Source organism: Heloderma suspectum, chromosome 3 (assembly GCF_057233095.1).
Source record: "Heloderma suspectum isolate Gila_16-S chromosome 3, 16-S_ref, whole genome shotgun sequence".
NCBI lineage: Eukaryota > Metazoa > Chordata > Lepidosauria > Squamata > Helodermatidae > Heloderma > Heloderma suspectum.
In genome coordinates this window covers 123,861,428-123,887,242 of record NC_139460.1, presented here as the reverse complement: position 1 = coordinate 123,887,242, position 25,815 = coordinate 123,861,428, and the positions used below count along the sequence as shown (strand labels likewise).

At 41.3% G+C, this 25,815-nt stretch overlaps 1 protein-coding gene across 5 annotated transcripts in view; it reads left to right on the top strand.

Moving 5' to 3' along the window:
- Positions 1-25,815, top strand: part of MGAT4A (alpha-1,3-mannosyl-glycoprotein 4-beta-N-acetylglucosaminyltransferase A) — a 92,204-nt gene that overhangs the window by 50,521 nt on the left and 15,868 nt on the right. For all 5 annotated transcript variants that reach the window (XM_084844361.1, XM_084844363.1, XM_084844362.1 and 2 more), the window contains exons 4-11: positions 1,130-1,270; positions 2,833-2,966; positions 12,248-12,294; positions 13,543-13,656; positions 16,656-16,731; positions 21,879-21,993; positions 23,675-23,805; positions 24,574-24,681. In XM_084844361.1, coding sequence (XP_084700487.1) covers positions 1,130-1,270; positions 2,833-2,966; positions 12,248-12,294; positions 13,543-13,656; positions 16,656-16,731; positions 21,879-21,993; positions 23,675-23,805; positions 24,574-24,681 — 866 coding nt within the window. The remainder of the gene's footprint in view (positions 1-1,129; positions 1,271-2,832; positions 2,967-12,247; positions 12,295-13,542; positions 13,657-16,655; positions 16,732-21,878; positions 21,994-23,674; positions 23,806-24,573; positions 24,682-25,815) is intronic.

Here is a 25,815-nt window from a genome sequence, read left to right as displayed (position 1 = left end):
TGACTTTGTGTGTGTGTGTGTGTGTGTGTGTGTGTGTGTGTTTTCTTTTCAAATAGACCTTTTAATAATTCTGAATTAGGGTGACCAGATACTCCAAACAAAGTAAGTGATTGAAAGCTCATTTGTATTGTATAATCTTACAAGGTTGTATAATTTTAGAAGGGTGCGTGGCCGTGAGGGGGCATGGCTGTGACTATCATGAAGGGTCCCTGCACTTCTGAATTTGCCACTACACTACTGTATATCCCTGGCCTGAGAAGATAACTATTTAACATCATGCCCTCCTCTACCATACCTTCCATGTCAATTGCACAACCTGTTCTTGGCTTCCAGCTGAGGGGCCCTCCCCGCTGCTGGGGCTACCATCACAGCCTGCCAGAAACAGTTTTAAGCAGTGCACCTTCGGGTATTGAGCCTACTTAGCAGTAGAGTCCCTCATAACTGATCATTCCTCTTCCTCCGTATGATACCTGTTTGGACAAACTGCTTCTGCTCCATTTTCAGTGATTCCCCCTGTCCATGCGCCCCATGCCACATCGCAGGCCTTTTCTGAAAGCCCCCTGACCCTCAGGAGAGGCTTTCCTGGGGTGGGGGGCAGGACGGAGAAGGCAATCTCCAGTGCATAAGCTGACTCCCATTTGTGTAACATTGAATGCAACCCTAATTTTTTTATTAAGTTGTGAGGCTAGGTAAGACTTCTTTTTAGGCTTACTGTACTAGAGGAAAGAGATTTTACTGCATTGGCCATCTCACCTTGTTGCTGAACTTGCAAATATTCTTAACTTCCTTGGCTCCTTGTCATTTTCTTCAGCACTTTGTCACTGGGGCTCTCTCCTGCTTGCTGTAAGCCACAGTAATTTTATTTCTCTCTACCAAAGCCTCTTCATTTATTGTTTCTCTCCATCGGATGTGACTGATCTGCAAATGTTGCATAAGATGCTGCTTTAATTTCCAGAATATCTATTATTTTCTATCCTTTGATGTCTATCTAATTAGAAGGGGTTACTATTTTTTATCTTCTGTGCTGTATAAATCTGAAAAATGCCTCTAACATTTTGGATTTCGTTTTGGTTAGGATGCACTGTTGGATGGATATATACTTACATAGGTTTTTTAAAACCTCTTTCAGATGAAACATTAAAATTGTTAAAGGAGCTAACAAGCAGAAAAGCTCTTCAAGTGCCAAATATATATTACCACTTGCCTCATTTGTTGAAAAATGAAGGAAGTCTTCGACCTTCAGTGCAAGTTGGCCTGGGACGAACAGGAGGTAAACTGGCAAAATTTATATGGGTACACTTAAAGATGAGTCTGAAGCTGTGTGAAACTCTCTGGTTCAAATAACTGGGGTCAGTATGATGGGCAGCAAACAGAGGATCAAAGGAATATTATTTTCTTTGTTGGATTTCTCTTAGAATTCAGATTGAAATCCAAGATTAAAGAGAGATGTCTTCAACCTTCTCTCTTATTCTCTCGTGCAGATCCCACACTTTTGCTGTTAAGGTATAATGAAAGCCACTAATTTGAAACAGCATGCATTTTCTTAAACTAATTGTTTGTTTTTGTTTTTTAAAAAATAAAAATGCATATAATTTTCACAAGCTCATAAATTAGGTTAAGGTTTCCATGCAGTCAAGGTTTCATAGATCATGACATGCAAGTGTTTAAACTGTACCCATAGTTCAAATAAAATACCATATTCATCTTGATCCAATGAGCTCCTTCCTATGCAGCTGTAGATGTTTTTTTGGCTTGCATGGTGTGGGCTATTATATTTCTTTTTCTCGGTACCAGGTTCCCCACAGCGTATCAAGAAGTGTCTTGTGACACTCCTGACTTATTATATTGGGCACTGCACATGTGATATGAAAAACTTGTAGTATACTTCAAACATTATGGCAAATGTGTGTTTCCTGCTATATCTAGAAAAATGTAGTATATGATGCAGAAGTAGCATTTTATGCAGCTCAGGGGAGAAAAGGGGGGACCCAATGTGTGTGTAATTCCTAGGCCCCAATCAAGGTAAGTGTGCCACACATTCTGTACTCTGCATTTAGTTTTTATTCTTTCAGGCATATGATGATGCTACTGAATGTCAGTTCTGCAAAATAGATGAATAGGACCCAGTTAGGAACACACTTCCAGAGAAATGCTTACTAGAATACTAGATGTCTGTGAAGCATTATTTCCACATCTGCTCTGCTTGGTACTAAGCCTGATGTTTTCATAATCCACCTCCTGTTGGCTTGCTTGGTTTTTATAGAGTAATTAGTTATAGTGAGATGTTGCATCTTGTAGGCTTTGTTCTGCTTTGATTTTACAAGATGTCTGGGTTGTACTGCATGTTAGGTATGAAAGGCACATCATTAAACATTATGCTTTATATTTAGGTATAGGTATGCATGAAAACTGTTTTTAAAGGAAAATGGTTTGACAGGCAAAAGACATGAGCTTTACATATTTGTTGGTAAGAAGTTCATTAAAAACCTGTCCTCACTAGATTATTGTGAGATAGGTTAGGTGTGATATGGGGATGTGCCCAATATCACCCTCCTGACATTTACTGCTGAGTTGGAATTTGGGCTTGAATGTTTCATATTGAAACACCACAGCATGCATTGCAGCTTGTATTTTATGGATTTGGGGGTTTGGAGGTATATTTGTAAATACAAGTATGCTTTCTAGAAAGGTGTAGAGATAATTTGATTACTACAATGAGTTGTACGTGGGGATACCTTTGAAAACATCTCAGAAATGTCTAAATGTTGTATAACAAACGGTTTACTTTCTTGTTCAAGCAAACCAAGTGAATTACTCTTTGTCTGTTTTCAGTTTCTATAGTAATGGGAATTCCTACTGTAAAGAGAAAAGTAAAATCCTACCTAACAGAAACTCTTCACTCACTGATTGATAAGCTGTCCCCAGAAGAGAAACTAGACTGTGTTATGATCGTCTTCATAGGAGAGGTAATTGAATTATATATTTTCAGATTTTTCCCAATGTAGCTTTTCTAGTAGTACACAAACACATGTACGTTTTTTTGTACATATCACTCTTAATCTCTTCCTGATATATTGTCATAGTGTAAATCATTACTCTGGTTTCTTAACACACACACAGGCTCACTTCAGCTGTTTTTGGGTGAAAGGAGGGGAGGGAAATAAGGAGAAGAGACACAAGTAGTTGGTACAAAACATGGGCCACATTTATTAAAATTTATCAGATCTGCAAAGGGAAACCTAAGCAGGCAACTTCTCCAAGCCAGTGACTTCCTGGCATTATATCAGGCAAGGCATTCAACGCCTGTAGTGTAGCATCCTTGATCTCCACCCTACAAGACTGTCCAAGTCTTGGGATGAGAGGCCTTTCCCTGTCATTCCCCCTTGGGCCACAAAACTCTCAACGGTAATCCTTATCTTCCTCTCAAAACCCTGAGCTGGAAGTCTCAGGCATGACTAGTCACCAGAAACGGTGCCTCTAAATGCACACCAACCCTATTCCCACCCAAGGTGCCCACACATAATTTCAGGAGGGAGAATAAAATAGATTTTGAACTATTCCACATTTGAATATTTTACTTATGTCCATGTATGAGATTCAAGGATATTTGGGTGTATTCTGCTTTTCTGATAGAGGGCTGGGTGGTTCTCTGGCCAGTGGGTTGAGCCTAACTATGTGTGAAGGTCTCTTATTCCCCCCAGTAGGGTACAAAATTGGGAGTCTGATGTTAATCGGTTGCTCTAAGTGTTCACAGAGGAAGTAGAGGCTTATGTCACAAGAGCTATTTTGGTATATCCAGTGTACAGGAAACATGTCAAGCCTTGCCTGTAATTGTGATGCAAAGAGAAACCCATTTCTCCACTTCCTGTCTGGTACAATCAGGCAATGGCATTCAGCATTCAAGGGCATTCTATCAGCCTTTAAGGTGCAAGGGACACCAGTACTCCTTGCCTCCATTTCTATACCCACTTGAGTACAGATGAACCATACATTTGTGCTTTCCCAACACAAGAGCAGCACTGTAGACAGTTCTTACTCCCCCATACAGAAGAGTGGGGTTGGATTGTAGCCATGGAGAAAGAATTATTTGGCTCCACTTGAACTAGCGGTAAGATCCCTGAGCACAATCCCATGTTTTGCATCTAGGCAGCAAATGTTTTGGATTAGGCCATTTTATGATGATTTAATAATAATAAAATCCATGCTCATGGTGCTTTTTATTAAGGAAGTCAAGTGAAAAAGACAGGCTTTAGCCCTGAAGACCTTGCAATTTAAATTTTGACAAAGAGAGAGAACATAGGGAACAGAGGAAAGAATAATAGGGATGGACATGAGCAAATGCAATCACATATCCATAGGTTCTGTTGAACTGGATTTCAATGCTGCACAGATTTTCTAGTGTGACTATAGGCAATACACCTGTTAAATCTGTGCTGTGTACTGGGGCTCTTTCAACAAACAGCTGGTGTTTTTAGCTAAAGTGGGTGGAACCTCTTGCTTTCTCTCTCCTTGGTTTTTTTTAATCAATAGAGAATTCATCATGCACATTAACACATGGCTGTTGAATTGCCTAATTAAGACTAGTCAATAGGTTATAAGACACATCCAAATGAATTTGCGTCACCGAAACAAATTAAGGTTGATTGAGGGCTCTCAGGAATCTTGCTTATTTCTGGAGAACAATGCATTAGAAAGCAAAACAGGGATCCAACTAGTTCTTAAATACTTTGGTTCTACAGTTGTATCAAAGATCTTAAGTGATTCTCCCAAAGTGCCTATATTTATTCTACAATTATTCCACAGACAATGTATTTAGTTCAAATGGACGTGTATATAAATCTAGTGGCAGAACTTTACTCTCAACCTTTTGCAGGCACATCTTTTTTATTTCTTAAAATAAAACTTGTTAAGTATTCTGAGGTTCTAACTTGCTGCTCTTTCTCATTGGAAGGATTTTCTTACACTGACGCAGACATTCAACACACCTAATGACTGCTCTTATTGTGCAATTAGCTTTGGAATATATTTTATATTTGGACTGAAGGTTAAACAGCAGTAAAAGAGCTAGAACAAACCACACAAAGTACAGTCCAGAGAAAGTAAAATGCCCAATCTACACATCTTTACTCAGAAGTAAATCCTGCTTAGTTCAGTGAGTCTTATTCCTAGGTGAGAATGCCTAGGACTGTATCCTAAGAACAATCTATTTCTGGGTAGTGTTCAATTTGGCACATTTGTCAGTAATATTTTTTCCCCAGTTGCATATTGCAGGTTAAAATAAAATGGGGATATGGTAGAGAGACCAGGAGAATAGCAGAAAGCCTGTTATGTTGTGCCTGTTGACTCTGGAACAGGATTTGTGGAAAGGCTAAAATGTGGTTAGGCATCTATTGACAGATCATGCAGAAAGGCCTTTAATGGCAGCCAGATGAGTTATAGACGAACTGTGAAAACCTGCCAGTTCTCTGTGCAGAATGACTTTTTTGGACCGTATAAATTCATAACTGTGAGGCTTGAAAGAGATTGCTTAAGCAAACTTCATTAAAATAATAAATGTGCTCCTTTGTAAGATGGATTGAACTACACAAAATGAGTATTGTGGAGTGTTTTTACCGTTTGGGGAAAATATACTCTGTTTGCTTACGAAGGCAGTCAGCTCTGCAAATATAAGGTTAGACTGTTGCAGTATGTCTACATATTGCTTGTTTAGTAACGGAAGCAGCTACTGGCATTGAGCCTGGAGCGGCAACTGTGTTAGCATGGAGGTTATGCAAACCTGTATTTGATCCTGTCTGCTTCTGAATAACATGTGAAGGAGGTTTTTTTGTGAGATTATAAATATCAATCCTTCCAAATGTAATACAGGCCCTCTGTGCTAGAATATTAGAGTATTTCCAGTTAATCTGTGTTAATTTTTAATTTTGCAGCATGTCTTTCCTCAAAATTTTATGTGTAGAGATACTGCAGGGTTTTTTTTAACTCTTCAAGCCAATATATTTGTTGTCTGGGAGAAATGTGTGATACATCATGCAGATAGTGCATTTTTTCGCTATTACAATTGATACATAGTTTTGCACACATCCCTTTGGGCTGTTGTTTCTGACATGAATGGAGATTAAACTAGTTTGGGAAGGAAGTGTGGTTGATATGGTTGCCATCTTGAATTTGACAGTTTGGGAAAGAGTAGCATGGAAGGGATTTTTCTTTTCTTTCTTTTTTTTTTTTCAGATCTCATGCAGCTCAAGTATCAAGACAACAGTTTCCTCCCATCTTACTTTCTCTTCCCATATGAGCCTCCTGCATGAATGGCTCTATTAGATTCAGTTATGTATTGCTGTGCGATAGGCACAATAGCACTAGCGGGTCTCTTCACAGCCCCTCTGGCAAGCAATAGACCTGAGCCAGCTGTTCGCTGGGGGAGAGTAGCCCTGCTATTGTTTTGCTCTTTTTAAAAAATTAAACTGGCTGTAGGCAGGGGCTGCAGGAGCAAAGGTCTTCCAAAGCATTTCAGTTCAAAAAAGAGGTCAGGGATCACAGGCTAGCCCAGGGGCTCTATATAGTGATGGAAAAACACAGGTGTAAAAGATGTAAGGTTCAGTCCAGATTTAGTGATACTTAGAGTAGACCCATTGAAATCAATGTGGCTCACATTTAGTCATGACTAACTTTTGTCCCATTGATTTTGATGGGTCTACTCTAAGTATGACTAAACCTGGATCCAACCTGTAGTCAGTAGGAGAGGCTTTTGAAGTCAGCTTCTCACTGAATTTCCTTTAACGAAACTCTGGAGATGAAACAGGGTGTTGGGAGTACACTGTTATAATTCCATACTCCTTTTCATCCCTCTATGAGAATACATTACTGGTAGATGTGTATTGTCCAGAAGTGAGTATGAATATACTTCATATTCAAATGCTTACAGCAATCTGCCTGTGTTTGTAAGAATGCAACTTTCTATAGTTCTGCATTCCGAACAGCATATGATTGATCAAGGAAAAACCTCCAGCTGGTATGTAATGAACTACATTTCTGTTTCTAAGGCCTCGTTCCAGTGTTCGTGCAATTTAGAAGAGAATGCATGCAAATATGCTGAAGATACAGAGCATTTTCTGCTCTTCTGATATTTGTTGTTTCTCTTATGTTGTCTTTTGAGGGAGATAATTGAGGATGGTGTTGTGTTGGAACCATAAAATGGGACATGCAGAGTAAGTAACAATGATATCTTTTTATTAGATGGTGTTAGATATTGACTACAGCAGCTAAAGTCACTGTGGTGGTTTAAGCAGTTCAATTTTGATACACAATAAAAATTGAACAATTTGAGTGACATGATTTTCTGAAGAAATTTATGAGGGCATTTTAGGTTCTCTTAGGGCAAGTTCATGTTTGAGATATAGAGAGAAAAAGGATAAAAGACATTTCATTTCCAAAATCAGCTCAGAAAGAAATTCCATTTGGTACCAAGACATAGTGAATACAAGCATGCATATCCACTGTTTAAGTGAGGATGGGGAACAACTTGGGAGAGGTAAGAAGAAGGAGATTAGAGAGACTTGGATGCCAACAAATTTCTTTGTAGACTGCAGACATATTCAGGTGTTCAACTTATTGCACATCATGTACCCCTTCCCCTGATGTCTGTGTGTACAGTGCAAATGTCTGTAGAGAAGGGGCCTCTGTGCGTACAGCTGTACAGGGTTCCAGCTTGCACAGAGGACTTCACGTGCCTGGCTGTACATGTGGAGGTCCCCTTTCTGCAGTGTTTGTGCTGTATGCGTGGCCATCGGGGGAGGGGTGCTACATGATGTGAGCCACATCGGGGGCGGGGGGAGATATTTGGCACAGCCCAGCGCATGTCAAATGCCTGAATGAATAGGGCTTATATCAGGAATTTGTGAACTCCCCCATAGTGGCCTGCACCGTAGTCCATCCCCATCAGCCCCCCTCCCCACTGTCCAGTCCTCAGGGACAGTGGAGACTGGTGGCTCTAATTTTGGTGGGGCTTTGAATCCAATCTAGGTTTCAGGCAGAATCAACCAGAACTCTAAAGGAGCCATTCAAGGTGCTGAACCCTATCCTCCAACTAGGTTCAGCACCTTGGTTAGCTCCTTTAGAGTTCTGGCTGGTTCTGACTGAACCTGTCAAGGATGAGCCCCAGCCCTTTCAGATGTCTGACAGCTCTGATTCTGAATCAGAATTGGAACAGCTAGATCAGAGCCCAGGGGACGGATCCTCCTTGGAGCACCTAGATACTGGGAGAGATTCTTCTGAAGGCGTTGACAAACAGATGGCTCAGCCTCAGTCCCTGCCCCCTCCCTTCACCGTGGGAACTTAAGTTTCTGAGGAGGAGAAGGAGGAAGAGGGGTGTGACTTGAGAGACGTTAGGGCACGTCGCATAGCTAAGCAGGAAAAGTTAGACACGCCTCCTGGATAGCCACTCTTGGAAGCCAATGTAGGAGGGAACCACCCTAAGGGAGGGTCATCACTGCAAAGCAAGCTTGGCCATGAGGTTCATACCCAAACCACCGGCAATTTCCCTACCCTCTCTTCATCTCCTCTGCTTAGAGATTGTTGATTAGTTGTTTAGGGCCTGGGCCAGTTTGAGACTTTCCTTGAGTCTGCATTTGTAGAGAGGCTAGTGTCTAGCAAAATAAAGGCACATTAGCCTGAAGCTTTGTCTATTGTGGTGTTGATTGCGAAGGGAAAGGGCAATCCATTTCTGACTGAACCCCAGAATGGATTCACAGCTCCACCGAAATCGGAGCCACCAGCCTCCACTGCTCAGAGAGCAGGTGGGAGCTCTGGGTGGTGGTGGGGAGAGGAGAGGGTAGGAAAGGTATTATCTGATTCCTGCTTCTGCTTCTGAATTCAAACTATTGGTTTTATACAAGCTGCTTTAGGAGCCTTGTTGACTGAAAAGTGAGGTAAAAATACCTTAAATGTTTAAATAAAATAAGACAAAAGTGACATCTGAAATTACAGTTTTGTTGCTGGAGTGTTCCAACCTTCTTTTCTGTTATAATAACGTGAGACCACACAAATAAGATCTAACCAGTTGCTTAGAACAAATACTTTAATTCCAAATTATGCAGCCTTCAAAACTCATTCTTTTTCAGTTAAAAGAATTGGGTTTGATTTAATTTGTGTGGAATATTTTAGCCATACAGATTTATTCAAAATCATTTCCGTATGTCTCACTTGTTTGGCAAAGTTACTTTACAAACTATATCACAATGGATTATGGGATACATCTTCAAAACACCTATTGCTGTATGAACAATATATTATTATTGTATAATAACAACAACAACAACAACAGCCAGTGTGGTGTAGTGGCTAGAGTGTTGGACTGGGAGCCAGGAGATCTGGGTTCTAGTCCCCACTCAGCCATGGAAGCTCACTGGGTGACTTTGGGCCAGTCACAGACTCACAGCCCAACCTACCTCATAGGGTTCTTGTTGTGAGGCTAAAATGGAGAGTAGGAGGGTTATGTATGCCACCTTGGGTTCCTCAAAAGAGGAAAAAAAGTGGGATATAAATGTAGTAATAAATAAATAAATATCAATGTTGACAATGTTGAGGATCAGATATCCTCTTGGAGGACATCTGAATGCTTATACAGTTGATCAAAGTATGTCCCAACTGCGAGTGGGACTTCCGGTTGGGACCGATGTTGCTCTGGTAGCTTCTCACGGGGCTCCATGGGACGCTTTCTCAAACAGCTTTTTAAAAGTTTGAAAAACCTTTTCATCTCCCCCCTGGAATGGGAAGGGGGGGCAAGTCATGCTTTGGACAACATCTTGGAGAAAGGTAACTCCCATGTGATAGTGGGGGGGCTGGATTCCAGGATTATCTTCCCAGAGCTTTACCAACGCAAAAAGCTGTATTGAGACTCCTATTTTATAGGAGAAAACAGGGCTGGCGTGTTCCATATAATATATGCTTTAAGAAATATCAACAACCTTTGAGGGATGATTTTAACAATATTTGAGAACTTCTGAGGACATGTAAGATCTGCTTGGGAGAAACATGTCTGCGCCGAGGAGAAGGGAGCTCGCATCTACTGCCCCTGAACCTTCTGTGTCAAAAGTGTCAAGAAGAGAAGATATAGGTGAATTATTTACACTGATAAAGACCTTATCTTCGCAATTTACGGAGGAAGCCAAGAGGTTGGACTTAATCCAAAATTCCATCACCGCCCTGTGTGTGTGTGTGTGTGTATATAATTATTATTATTATTACTAATAATACTAGGCTTTTGGGAATGAATTCTAGACCTCTTTTTTGATATAAGATTGATGATATGATATAGAAATGTAAGGTTGTTTATTAAATTATAAGATTGTTAGGGTTATAGATATAGTCTCTAAAATAGAACGGCATTGGAGACTGGAGGATGTTGGAGCTTAAATTCAGTTGGTTAGGGGGGAGGGAGAGGGAGGGGGGAGCGAGGGGGAAGGAATTTTCTTCTTTTTTCTTCGCTTCCTTTCCTCCTCCCTTTTCCCCTTTCTTTTTTCTTCTCTTTTTGTTATTGTGGTGTCCTCGTCAGAATATTGTATTGCTGGGAAATTGAAGCATTGATGAGGTTGTTGGTAATTTTGGTACTGTTTATTTCATTCATTTAAAATAAATAAAAATATATTAAAAAAAAAGTATGTCCCAACTGCAGTATAGCTTTTGCAAGTCCTGGTATGATGGATAGTGCTATTACTAGGACTGGCTCGAAATGAGAACAGTGATTTCAAAACTGTTCACCTCACATTGAAATGGGTTGTTTTCATTCATAAATGTTTGGCAAAATAAATAATGTCTTTCAAAAGCCAAAAGATAGTTTATTTGAAAGCAGACCCAAAGGCTAAAAAGGTGTCCCATGCTGGGTTTTTTTTTGTGAGGGTGGGGAATTGGAGATTAATGGTGCATGCTATGCATGTCTAATTAGAAGTAAGCCCCAAAATTACAGCATAGGACACCTTTTAAACCTTTGGGTCTTTGAGGTCAATGGGGCTTACTCCCAAGTAAATATTCTGAAAGATCAGTGAAATGATTTAGTGCAACACAGTTATGGGAGGGGCCATTTCACAAAACTGTTTCTCCTTGAATTACTGGGTCAGTTTTGCAAAATGGGGTTGAATTTTGCTAGCTCTCTGCTATACAGTCTACAGATAACTGACTGAAGACAGAGAGAACTCTGCTGCAGAGGGTAGCCATGTACTACTGTGTGCTAGTTTGAGACAAGAAAATCAGGACAGATGTGCTTCCTTTATGCTGGAGAGAAGAGAATGCACAGTCTGGGGTGTTGCCATGCAGGGAAGGAACTGTCTTGCTAGTGTCTGTCACTTTTTAAATGGCTAGACAAACATACTTCTACTGGAGTGGTGCTGTGGGGCGGGGGGGGGCAGGGACTGGTCTCAAAACTTTTTTAAAATAAGGTCACAGATAAGCATACCCAGCACAAACTATATATGGATGAGTATCCTGCTGTGCCACATTGTCTGGTCTTTTACAGGGATGTTCTACCACTGCTACTTCTGTAGTGAGAGTCAAAGCAGCAGTGTAGAAAATGGCCCTTGTTGCACACAGCCTTAATTCTACATTTCTTTTAAATGAAGATAGAAAGCTGTTGCCCATGTCATTTAATTTTTTTTTAAGTGGACAAAAGTTTTATAGGTCACACATAATGAAGGCCCTCTTCTTATGATTCCATTTTGTATTCAATTACAGATACCCAAAGTATATGCACCTTTTGTCAGTTATGAATTGTGGACGTGTGTTTAATTTGCTGCTTTTCTCAACAGCACATATGGAAGCAAAGACCTGCATCTTTCCCCATCTTTTCTGCTTGTTATTTTGCCAGGAAAAGCAGTGGTTTAAACATACATATGTCATTCACAATTGATGCAAAGCATGGATGTTATGTCACTATATTGGCTCTGTTAGCACTGACAGACTTAACACTGACATTTGCTTGACGAAGTAAATATGATATATTTTTAAAGGCAATTTTGCTGAATTGAAAATTGTGCTGGCCAGCTTCTGTGAGTGCAATTTAATCTTTCTGTATGCTGTGTTTTAGTGAATGTGTTTTGTATGCTTAACCTCATGCCAACCTTTTGGCTGAAAAGTGGCAATGTTTTTCCTATTACTTCAATACCAGAAGGGGCTGTAAAAATTATGCAGTCACCTATAACTAATTAGTTGTACTAGATTTTAAAGTGTCATTTAAAAATGGCCTTCTCTTTTTTTCTAGACAGATCTCGACTATGTAAATGGAGTTGTAGCAAGCCTAGAAAAAGAGTAAGTTTATTCTATGTACGTTATCGTTGAAATATTTTGGTTACTCGCGATTTCTTATAGCTGTCAGAGTTCAAAAGTAATAACTTGGACAGGATTGTATGTTATAGTCAATCGTGTGGGGAATTTAAATAGGTTCACTAGTAAAACAGCAAATGGGATTAAAAGATTCAGACTGACCTAAACGGATTATGCTGGAATGAAATAAATGGATTGGGTGGCACCTGCACTAAAGCTGCTGTGTCAGTGCTAAGGTATAGAAGAGATTGCTCAAATACTTAAGAAGTTAATGCATATGGTGGCTTTAAATAATGGTGGGGAGCCAGTGTGGTGTAGTGGTGAGAGTGTTAGACTGGGAGCCGGGAGATCCGGGTTCTAGTCCCCACTCAGCCATGGAAGCTCACTGGGTGACTTTGGGCCAGTCGCAGACTCTCAGCCCAACCTACCTCACAGGGTTGTTGTTGTGAGGATAAAAGAGAGAGGAGGAGGACCATGTAAGCCGCCTTGGGTTCCTTGCAAGAGGGAAAAAGGTGGGATATAAATAAATAAATAACTAAATCAGACAGACAGACAGACAGACAGACAGACTAGAAAATTATAGCCAAGTCTAAAGCATGTGTAAAGTATTTCTGCTTGTTTAGAGTACCTGGCTGATATTTGCTGTTGGTTGCAGCCACTCATGCATTGCTGATCCTGTACCAGTGACCCTCAGGAATGGATTTTCAAGGGACATGGGAAACTGTTGTGGGAGGAGGAGATCACAGTCCTGGTGTACACGCAGAAGCTACGCCACAAGTCTTTGGATCCCAGACTATATTTATAGAGGAGTGTCCAAAGTTGTCACAGCACTAGCGCTAATGACGTTGCACTAACATAAACCAACACTAGTGCAACATCACTAACACTTGCTAGACAAAGGGAAAAAGCGATGCTTCGGTGGCAAACCGCACTGCCGAAATTCGGCAAGTCACTCCCTAGCAAGTGCTAATGACATTGCACTAGCATTGGTTTATGATAACACAACGTCAGTAGTGCCAGCACTGTGACAGCATTGGATACCGCCCACTGCTTGATATATGTGTCCACATCAGCAGTTATAGATACTAAACTTGGCCGGTACCACCCAGTGAGCTTCATGGCTAAATGGAGAATTGAACCCAAGTCCAACATTCAATCTATATCATCACACTGAATGTCTGGAATATAGTGTTCCCTGGAATAAGATAACCAAGTTGACCTTTCCAATTATAGATTTTCTACAGAAATCAGTTCTGGCTTAGTAGAAGTAATAGCTCCTCCTGCATCCTACTATCCTGACTTGACGAACCTAAAAGAAACATTTGGAGACTCAAAAGAAAGAGTCAGGTAGGAATTTTCTGGGTGCTTGTTTGTCATAGTAAATCACAATAGAAATATCCTGTGAGCTGGTAACTTGGATATCATATTTTTGAATATGGTATATGGCAAACTAGGGTTGGTGAGTATGTTCGGTTCTTGAAAACCCTATTCTTCAGGAATACTTAACTTCAGTTAGAATCATCTTGAGCTCTTCAATAAACTCAAACATGATCACTTGATTTAGGAAAAATGAGACTTGGGGGGAAATAATTAAGAAAACCCTTTTCTTTTTCTTTTTTGCTTTGCTCTGATCTTTAGCTTTTTGTTGATGTTTGTGTTGTATTAAATAGTAGGCATTGCTGTTGGTGGATTTTGTTATGCTCTGTGAACTGCTTGCACTGCTTTTACTGCCATTTGGAGCAATGTATTTGTTATATCTGCTGCTGTATTGCTCTCATGAATACCACTTCATGGCAGAAATGTGGTGCATACAATATTTCAGATTAAATAATAGCTCTGAAAACTTTATGTCACAACTGCTCAGGGACTGTTCCACCCCTTATGTGGGGCGATCCCTAAGCAGAGGATACTTGGCTCAACAATACTACAAGCAAGAAGGATCTTGGAATTGTGGTAGATCACAAGCTGAATATGAGCCAACAATGTGATGTGGCTGCAAAAAAGGCAAATGCTCTTTTGGGGTGCATTAATCGAAGTATAGCTTCCAAATCACATGAAGTACGGTTAGGCCATATCTTGAGTACTGTGTCCAGTTCTGGGCACCACATTTTAAGAAGGATGCAGACAAGCTGGAGAGGGTTCAGAGGAGGGCAACAAAAATGATCAGGGGAATGGAAACAAAGCCCTATGAGGAGAGACTGAAAGAACTGAGCATGTTTAGCCTTGAGAAGAGAAGACTGAGGGGCGATATGATAGCGCTCTTCAAGTACTTGAAAGATCATCACAGAGAGGAAGGCCAGGATCTCTTCTTGATCATCCCAGAGTGCAGGACACGGAATAATGGGCTCACAGGAAGCCAGATTCCAGCTGAACATCAGGAAACACTTCCTGACTGTTAGAGCAATATGACAATGGAACCAATTACCTAGGGAGGTAGTGGGCTCTCCCACACTGGAGGCATTCAAGATGAAGCTGGAACCATCTGTTAGGGATGCTTTGACTTGGATTCCTACACTGAGCAGGAGGTTGGACTCTATGGTCTTATAGGCCCCTTCCATCCCTACTATTCTGTGTCCATGCACAATCTCTGCAGTCACTAGGGGGAGCACTCCTGAAGGTGCTGCATGCTCCTGAGATACCTGCAATAGAGAGTTTAGTGTCACAGCACCTAACCTCTGGTATGCATTACCAACTCTCATTAGAGAGGCCCCGCACAGTTCTGACATTCCTACGCCTTTTCAAGACCCATTTCTTCATGCAGGCTTTCTCTGAAGTACAGCCCAGCCAGCTGTGTTCTGTAGCGCACATTAAAGAATGGAGTTTTACTGCTGATCAGCTTTTATTTATTATTGTGTACTTCTATTGTTGTTTTGATAGTAATTATATTGCACGTTTACGGCTTTGATAACTCTGTCAAATGCGGTATATAAATTTGAGAAATAAATAAATACAATCTCTGCAATCTTTAAGCTAGAACCTTTTCTTTAAATAGACAAACAGAAAGCTGGGATTTTCAGGATTTTAATCGGAGCAAACGTGTCACACAGAAAAACCAATAAGGTTATGAGGGCAGCACTTTCTGAACTGGATGACTACAGGACGAAACCTGCAATGCAGCAGGTCCATGAACACAATCTCCCATGATTTTAAAAAACGCTAGATTGGATTCACATCTGTCCTTCTCCACTGTTGGCAGAGGGAACTGGGATCCCGTGAAAGTTCTACACTGGAGGAAGGGGGTGGGTGACCATTTTTTGCTGTTTCCCCCCTACAGTCCCCAGCACCACCTCATACATACACTGTTCTGGACAGTTCTCTAACCCTCCACAGCAGATTTTTGGGGGCATAGGGGGCAGCAAGTGGGGAGGGGGAGTCAGCAACCCTCTCCTCTACCGCCTTGCACCTGTAGGATCATCCAGTTTGTGGAGTTCTGCTTCGTGCAACTCTGGATCTGATCCAAATAGCAACTCTGTGTGTGTGTGTGTGTGTGTGTGTGTGTGTGTTTGGATTGGGACTGTAGTGCTTGTGGGAGAAGCTTAACCTTTTCCACTATGCTGTTTTCCTGATATAAAATCCCCCCTGAAGTCATTTGGCCTACAGAGCAAAACATATAGATACTTACGGTGTGTGTGTGTATTTTATATTCATACGTCATCCTATCCATCCATACAGGTAACACAGTTACTGGTGTGTGTTCGTCCCTTGGAACAAATAGCAGCTTTGGAAGTGGGAGATAATTTAAATTGGGAAATTATATAGAGGGGAAAGGTTTTAAACCCTCCTTCCCCAAGTGCTGCATTAATAGGAGTGGGGAAGATTATTAACATTTTTTAAAACCGCAACAGACGCTGTTCATGGATTTCCCATATCACATCTACTTTGGCCCTCTGCCAATGTTAGAGGGCTAACATGGTTGGAATGTATCTGCTTCTCCTCAGAATGCCCTTGGTAAGGATTGCACATATGCACTCGTCATGCTGCTGGAGAATATTCCTGGCCACAGAGGCCAGCACACAGACTAACTAGCCTTGGACCACCAGGGGAATTGTGATGGCTGAGAGGAAGTGGGTATAGTAGAGGACTCTGAGTAGCCACTGATGGCCTCTTTGGCCTCCCCAGAGGCTCCAGTGACTGGCTGACAGGACGATCCTTGTGAAGCTGATGCTGCTTCTCCTATTACCACTCACCCATATGTGTATGAGTCGGGGAGCATGGGAAGGGAAGGCAGAGTGACCTTCTGTTCCCCCCAGATTCCTCTTGGATAACTACTTACAATGCTCTAAGTTACTGTATGTGACTCCTTAGATGCTCAGTCTAGAAAACTATCTAACTATATTTACTTTCAGATGGCGGACAAAGCAAAATCTGGATTATTGTTTTCTTATGATGTATGCACAGAAAAAAGGTGTTTACTACATTCAGGTAAATTGTCTTTACATTTTAAATTGTAAAACCTAATATCCAAGATGTGCCTAAGAGCTCATGATAATAAGAATGACACAAGTACAGTTATTTAGTTCAATTCCAGTTTAGGCATAATATATGGGAAATGGTCATATATTCTGAGGTATATACATAGGCTAAGCAAAAACAAAAGCAAGCTAACCAAGGGCGATGCAGATATACAATTTTTAAACCAGGTTCAGGCCTTGTTTTGGTCACCTTGGTGGATGACCTATACTAGGTCCTATCGGTTTTACTGGACCATAGGGTCCACTGACCATGGTATTCTTCTGGGACTTTTGGCCAGTATGAGACTTACTGGTGCTGTTTTGCAGTGGTTCCAGTCCTATCTGACAGAGCATTCCCTGTATGTGGTGCAGGGTGGGGGGCTAATGCCTCTTGGCCATTGGCCTATGGCAGGGGTGTCAAACCCTTTTGTCCCAAGGGCCAAATTCCAATTTGGGAAGGGTCTTGGGGGCTGCATTCCAGTAGTGGGCAGGGCTAAAGACATGGGGTGGGACCAAGGAAAGCGAAAGCAAAGTCGGTAGGGCCAGAAGTAGGGCCAATTTGGACATTTTCCCACCAAGCATACAAAAAAGCTCAGTTCTATGCCAGCCTCAGGAACAGTAGAACCAGTGCAACAGCTCTCATGTCTGCAAAATGCACAGCTCAGTTCTTTGTAGGGTATTTAAAGGTTAATTGCCTTTAAAGGTCATCTGCAGTTTTGGTGTTGGGTCTCATTTTGCTGATGATGCCCATCTCTCTCTCTCTCTTTTTCAACTGATGCCAAGGAGGCTGTTGAAGCCTTGAATGGTTGTCTGGAAGGAGTGATAGATTAGATGTTGGTTAACAAGTTGACATTCAGCCCAGACAAAACAGATGTACTGTTGGTCAGTAGAAGAAGTGATCGAGGATTGGGGGTCATCCTGTTCTGAATAAGGTTGCACTCCAGCTGAAGGATCTGCTTCATAGCTTGGAAGTGCTTTTGGGTCAGGTGGCTGCTGTGGCCAGAGCTGGCTTGCCCATCTTTGGCTTTCCCGGAGAATTTAGATCTGGGGACAGTGATCCATGCCTTAATCAACTCCCATTTAGACTACTGCAATGTACTTCATGGGGCTGCCCCTAAAGAATGTTTGGAAACTGCAGCTAGTGAAAAGTGTGGTAGCCAGATTGCTCTCTGATGTGCGCTTTGTTAAACATATTACGCCGATTGTATACCAACTGCATGGGCACTCAGTTTGCTTCTGGGGACAATTCAAGGTCCTGATGCCTACCTATAAAACCCTAAATGGTTTGGAGCCAGGATATTTGAAGGACTGCCTCCTCCCATATGAACCTACCCGTAGTTTAACATCTGTTTTAGAGGGCCTTTTGTGTTGTCTCATCACCAAGAGAGCTGGTGTTGGTGGGAACACAGAACAGGGCCTTTTCTATGGCAGAACCCTGACTGTGGAACTCTCACCTTAGGTTAGATAGGTTCCTCCTTTGTTAGGATTAGATGGGCCATTAAATCCTTTTTGTTCTGCTTGGCGTTCAAATGATCCTAAATGTAATTGTGCTGTTAAAAATTACTTTTCTCCTGTTTTTAATTTGTTTACCATAATATTTGTTCATTAAAACATCTTATTCTATATGTTTTCATTTGTATGTTACCTTGGGGCACTTTTGGAGCTGAAAGGCAACTAATAAATAATGGTATAATTAAAATAACAGAAAATAAATAACACTTTGCAGGAAAATAAAGGTACTTAATCGACCAGGTTGATTTTGTAGACTTTTCCACTAAAGGTTTAATTAAAAATGTTAACATACATTATTTAAATCACTCAAAATTAAAAAATAACCCCAAGCTCCCTTCCAGACTTTTGACTGCAAAGTCAAAACTCTGTTTATATCTTCAGAAACATCTATAATTGCCAAGGTCATGCTTTGTAAATATGGTTTAGCTCGTCACATATAGCTGCAATAAGGTCACAGCTAAAAAAAGAGATATGCACGTGCTTAGTTCCACACACTTCAGGTAGCTGACACTAATTCAGTGAAACTAATTCACTCCTGTAAAACCAAGCAGCTGTGTCATTTCTTGCTTGAATAGGGTTTAAGGGCAATCTCTTATAATAGCTTTGGAACTGCATAATAGTTTTCATAACTGGCTTAGATCCTACATCATGAGAGAAAATTTGACTTTTGGTGGTCTGTAGTGTCCTGGTTCAGATGTCATGGGGATTAGTTGTTATCAGGAGGGGAATTTGGGAAAGGGGGAAGGAATACAAGAGTCTGTAGGGCATCCTTGATTCCCAAACTATGGTTTGGCAGTAGGAGAGAATAATATCCCAAACTACCCCAGTGGATTTGAAGTCTCTTTACACAGACCCTTTCTACATGAGGCTTTTATCCTGTGATTGAGATTGTTACAGACATTTGTGAGTCCTTTACATGATGTCATCAGCCTTCAGGGCCTCTCCCAAGTCTTCTGCCCTTTCATCCTTTTCTTTTTTTTTTTAAAGATTGGGGATAATGAGCTATTAAAATACAGCGAGTTGAATTTCTCCACGAAAAGAGGAAGTTGGGCAATAACAGGAGCTATACCATAGCACCATCTAGTGGCTGTATAATGAAACATATAGAACTCACAGACAAAGGGGAAACGGGGTGGGGGAAGGGAAGCACATGTAAAGGGCCTATGTTAATCCTGCAAAGAATCTGGAAGCAGAAGCCCTCATAAAATTGTGGGATAAAAACCCTCTGTATGGAGAAGCACACAGACACTCAAAGCATACTCTAACTGTATTTTAACCTTCATGCAATACACCTGCAGTGTCCTGCCTACTCCATATAAAGCTAGTCATGCACCTGACTGTCCATAAAGGATGGGGTTGGAAGGAGGAAGGAAGAGACTTGCTGTAGGGCAGGAACAGTCCTGTGCTGTTTTTTATATTTTATCCTTACATGGATTCAGCATTTTGGGAGGTAATTACAGATTCCAGATAGCTTTCTCATGTAATTATATTCATGTACAATAAACAAATAATCCTTTTAAAAATCCTCTAAGTGCAGGATTTTTTTAAAAGAAAAATATACAGCCTCTCATGAAAAGCTTTTCATTGGTACAGTCCCAACAGGGTTGTACAACACCATTATTATGATGGTGTTGAAAGTCTCTAAATCTGGTGTCTCCAACACAGTGCCCAGAAGTGTTTGTTGCCTGTGTGTTTGCTGCCTTGCGGGGATTGGCACTTTTCATGTGTGGGGATTGTTTCCTGGAGGGTATTTGTGTGTGTGTGTGGGGGGGTTGCCTAGGGGTTGAAGGGGGCTGCTGCCGCGACTTTTTGTGTTTAGGAGGGTGTTCTGTTTTTTTGTGGTGTTCTCTGTGTGTTGCCTGTGGTTGTTGTTTTTTTTTTAGTGGTTTTGTGGGGTTTATTTGCAGTGTGTGTGTGTGTGTGTTTGAGGGAGAGTGATGCCTGCTTTTTTGTATGTATTTGTGTGTGGGGGGGGTTGCCTGGTTTTCTGTGTGTTTTGGGGGCATTGTATGGGGTGTTGTGTTTTTCAGAAGAGGTTGCCTTCCCTCCCGCCCCGTGTGTGTATATGTGTGTATGTGTGCATTTTGCTGAGCATCACTGCTTTTTCTTCTTCTGGGAAATGAATATTTTGTTGTCCTATGTGGAGGCAAGTACGTAGTTTGTCATTTGAGGCTCAGATCCAAACTCTGCCTTGTATGCAGTGTCAAGGGCTCCTTGGTGGCCTCTTTCAGTCTAATCCAGTAGTCAAGTCCAGACACAGACAAAGGGATTCTTTTCAAAGCTTTATTCCTCTTTTGCAACTTAACAACTCTACTGTTAGCAACTAGCCATGAGCAGCCCTAAGTTGGAACAGTTGGTCCCCGTTTGAAAGAGAATCACTGGCAGACCCTGAACTTATGGGCTAGGGAGAGTCCCTCCCCTTTTCCCTTGAATCCTCTGGGCGCAACCGTTGTTTGCGCACCAACCGGGCACTACACCTCCTTTCCGCACCCTCCATTTGGCGCCGCTCCCTGCATCGGTGTCGCGCGTCCAGCAAGTCTTCTTCCCGCACTCTCTCACTCCCAGGACTGCTATCTATGCCAGGAATGCCGGTGGGAGGAATCTCTGTCAGCTGTTGGCCCTGGGAAGGATGAGTGCACTGCTGTCCCAGGAGCGGCTGCTCTTCCTCAGAATCAGAACTACTCTGGGATTCTATGGGCTCAGTGTCCACCCTGACATGCAGTTGCTTGGGCAAGTTGCTTGTCTTTTGTGACTACCTAGGCCCCCATGGTGTCCATGACAGTTTCTCAAGTCTTGAAATGTTCCCGTGGTCCCCCCAAAGCTGGGAACTCTTCTCTAGAAGTATGACAACACAGCAGCTTTCTGCAGTCTCTAATTTGCCTCTATGGAAATAACAAAAAAAATTGTCTTAAATCAGAGTGACTGTGTAGTATGTATTTTTTTTTAACTGTGATTAAATTGGGGTGTATTTGACCTGAGTATCTGCTTAGTAATGTGCTTTTACAAGAGTAGGAAGGCTAATCCTCCCTAGTAAAAATAAGCTCAGTAGTAATGACAGATTTCCTGTTGATGGACTATGTACTTTTGATCACCAAAATACATGGTATCAAGAAGCTAAGAAAAAGATTGAATGGTGTCCGTGTGCTAGTGCTATTGATGATGGGCTAGCATAAACCAAAACTTCTGCGATGTCAATAGTGCTTGCTACTGCAAAGGATTTCCTGGGAAGTTGTTGCACTAGCAAATGCTATTGACATTGCACGAGCGTTGGTTTACACTAGCGCAATGTCAATAGCACTAGCATACAGACACCATTGGATCCTTCCCCAAGACAGCTGTTGGATATATCCAGTTGTGTTTTTCTTTTCCACTTAATTTCTGGATTAATAGCATCCTATGCAAGTCTACTCAGAAGTAAGTCCCACTGAGTTTAATGGGACTTATTTCCAGCTAAGTGAGTATAGGATTTTACAAGGGTTGTATGCCAGGTAAATATGATGGGTGGATTTAAATGTTGTGTGTATGAAGTTGAAATGTTGTTTGTCTGTCATCCCCCCAATTTCATTTCTTTTTTGTTTTGCTGTTCTTGTTGTTTGGTTCCCTTAGCTTGAAGATGACATCGTTGTCAAGCAGAATTACTTCAGCACAATAAAAAATTTTGCACTGCAGTTGTCATCTGAAGACTGGATGATTCTAGAATTTTCTCAGCTGGGATTCATTGGTAAGAAGGAATCCCTTTTAGCAGATTCGAAAAAGCCGGGGCGAGGGAGGAAAAGCCCTTTGATTTAAGTTTAGATAATCCACAAGAATGCCTCAATGTATTTAAAAAAAAAAATAATGGAAATGCAGTGGTTAATATTGTAACATTTCCAGTGTAATTCCATATGTTAGGTTATATGTAGCTTGTTGTGACAGAATCTAGCTGCTGAAAAATAGAATAATTTTATAGTCATGGCTGCCATTTTGAAATGTGACAAATTTCTAAAATCCAGCTACATGACTTGGATGGGCTTCAGTCATTAAACTGTTTCATGTGGATATAAAGCTAAATGAAAAGTGATGCCCTGTCTTGAGGTGGGTTGTGTGTGTGTCTCCTAATAGCTCTTTCTTGCATCTATCAAAACCAGTGGTTTAGAATTTCCCCCTGTAAAACCTTTCCATTAATATCTTTGAGGATAGAAGCAGCTTTTACTTACATTTTAGTATTATGCTGAGAAAAGTGGTATTTTAAGGAGGTTGGGGTAGACTCTGATCCTTTCCAGAGTGCGGTGTTACTTTCTTCATACTTTATTAGTGGCATAATCTAGCATCTTGAGCCTGAGCTCTGTGTGTACAGAGCATAAATGTGGAGCTGCCTACCCCATTCATTTGACTGAAGGGGGTCTGTTCCAAGAGCTCTTTCTTCTGCTTTTATGGAAATGCCACCTCCACTGAAGTGAACGGGATAGATCTCCATCTGCATATATAGAAAATCTCTAGATCAGACCAGAAGAGGAATCGAAGAAGCTCAAGACCTGTAGTTGTACCACAAAAGCATTGAAAATGACCTTAAATGCAGATAATGGGAGCCACTTTTTAAGAAATGATACTTTAAAAAAGGTCTAAAGCATTCTTGAAGATATGGGGGCAGGGGGAATGAGACATAGTCAGTGGTTGTTGTTAAATGTTGAAAAGCCAAGGAAGGGTCTGAGCAGCACTTTTCCCTGACTCTCCCCAAAATCCACAGGGCTCCTTCACATGGAGTTTTTATCCTGCGATTGAGATTGCTCCTTCACAGAGGTTTGCGGGCTCTTTACATGACCCTCCAGGGCGTCTCCTGCACTAAATGCCCTTTGTTCCATTTTTAAATAGATCGCAGATAATGAACTATCAAATTACCCCGTGTGAAAACAGTTAAAGCGTGACAACAGTTAAAGCGGCAAGAAGAGGACTGAGATCAATGAAAGATAATGGAAGATTCAGATACGGGGAGAAAGGGGGGGGAGGGGAGCGGGAAAAGGAAGCGTGTTGAAAGGGAGTCAGTTGTTATCCTGCATTTAAAATGGAAGCAGAAAGCCCCATTTTAAATGCAGGATTTTAGGCTGGTGTAAAGATTCCCACAGTCTCCTGTCACTCTGTCTCAATAAACTTAACCCCACCTCCCACCCCTGCAAGTTCTTTGCGTGCCAACTGTTATTTTTCTGTTTGTGGCAACATTATATTAAAATAACAGTTCTCCAAATCTTTTTAGCAGGAAGTGGGGGGTGGAATTTCAGGAATTTCTCTTTTTCAGGAATCACTCTTTAGGAATTTCTATTAATACCATTTTATTCATTAACTAAAATCCCACTTTGTAGTGGCAAGCTGGATTTATGGTTATAAAGCGCTGGATAATTGTTGATATAACTTCATATTATTTACAGGTAAAATGTTCCAGTCTCCAGATATTACACTCATTGTAGAGTTCATATTTATGTTTTATAAAGAGAAACCTATTGACTGGCTCTTGGATCACATTCTTTGGGTGAAAGCTTGCAACCCTGAGAAAGATGCAGTAAGTTTTGTTTGAGTGTTTAATATCTCTGACAAATGAATGCTGTCTGTGTTACATGAATGTAAGTAATCACGCTAACCTAGTGGAAAGGTAGTGGTGTCTCTTCTCTCTCTAGAAAAAGCAAGCAGAGACAGTAAATGTATGTATGTATTTATTTTTTCTTTTCTTTTCATTTCTATATTGCCCAATAGCCAAAGCTCTCTTGAGTTTCCTAGCTGAGTTATGAAACTGACCAGAAAAAGCCTGGATTTACAGTCCCATCATAACCATATTTATTTGGATGTAAAGGTACAATCCCCTTGTCCGTATGCTGTAGACACCCTTAAAAAAAAATTACACTCACACATAAAATGGGTCTAACATGTTGCTGGGAAGCACCTGCTTCAAAATGGCAGGAGAAAGGGTGTGTAGTGACCATAAGGAGTTGGAAAGGAGAGGGGTCAGCACTGCTCACTAGACTATATCGTGCCCACTATGTATAGGGAGAAACACACACCGAAAGAGGGCTAGATCCCCTGAAGTGTGGACAAACAATGGGATTCTGCTTTTAGCTTACCGCAGAAGAGCAATGATTGGCAACACTCCATTTGGAAGCACCCTGAATGAAAGGCAGAGCACCATGTCTGCCAGATAAAACTGCCAGGCTGTGGAAAATTGGGATCAAGAATGCAGTAAATGGTTTGGCTATGTCATGCATAATGATGGTGCTTAATAACTGAATGTTCTATGCTACTAAAAGTTATTTCCCCATTTCTATTTCATTTTAAGAAACATTGTGATCGACAGAAATCAAATCTTAGAATACGCTTCAGGCCCTCGCTTTTCCAGCATGTGGGCCTGCACTCCTCTCTAGCGGGAAAAATTCAAAAACTCACTGTGAGTACTTGAGAATTTTTTTCTTTCCTCACAACACCAGGTTTTAGTAAGTTGTACATTAGTCAAACTTGGTGTAATAAAAGTGTTTTAAATTGCATATTACAGTTGTCTCCAAGTCTTGGAATACAACACACTCTCTGCTTTGTCAAACCCCTCTGTGGGGAAGTAGCTTTCTCTATGTTGAAATGAAACGTCTCTGCATTATGGAACACTATTCTGGCTCCCTTTCTGCTTTTTTCATCACCTTCCCTACAAACAACCTGACCACTCCAAATTCTATGGATAACTGAGCAGTTTTTACCTATATTTTTTCATATGGTATGTTCAGTTGCTTTAATACTGAGCTTTACTTTTTGAATTACTGTAGCAGGAAATTGCAAATAAATACTTTCTTGGGTGTTTATAGGTTCTTTCTATTGGGGAAGGCCCCCGAGGTGGGGTACACAGCTTAATGCTAAACCACATGGGTACATGCATAAGTGTTCAGCTTTAGGTGCAGTGACCAGAACTGTACACAATATTCCAAGTGTAGTCACATACCACAGCTCACTCCATTCAGCAGGGTCTCTTGAGTTTCTGTGTGGTATTTTCAAAGAGCTGTGGGGCTCTGCTGTGGAAAGGATGGGGTGGGGAAGTACATTTCCATCAGCTAGGTGATCCAGCATAAATGTGGATCCAACCCACTATATTTAGTGTGTACTGCTGGGTGCTGAGAGAAACCAGCCAATTATACCAATAGGCAGTATATCTGCTTATGAAGGTATTAATATAGTTTATCATTTCTAGAATACAGACTAGCTTTCAGATTAACATCCACAGAGCTACAGGTTCAGACCCTAGCACTGCCCTGCTAAGGAAGCGTTTCCCAATCTGGTGCCCTCCTGATATTTTGGACATCTCTCTCTTCTAATACTAGGAACCTAGGAAGCTGCCTTATACTGTGGGACTCTTGGTCCATCTAAGCCCGGCACTGTTGACAGTGACTGACAGCAATTGGTCTTCAGGGTTTCAGGCATGAATCTTTACAGCCCACTCTGGAGATGCCTGGGATTGAACCTGGGACCTTCTGCATGCAAAGCAGGGGCTCTGCCCCTGAGCTATGGCCCATCCCATCAGCCCCAGCTAACCTTGCCA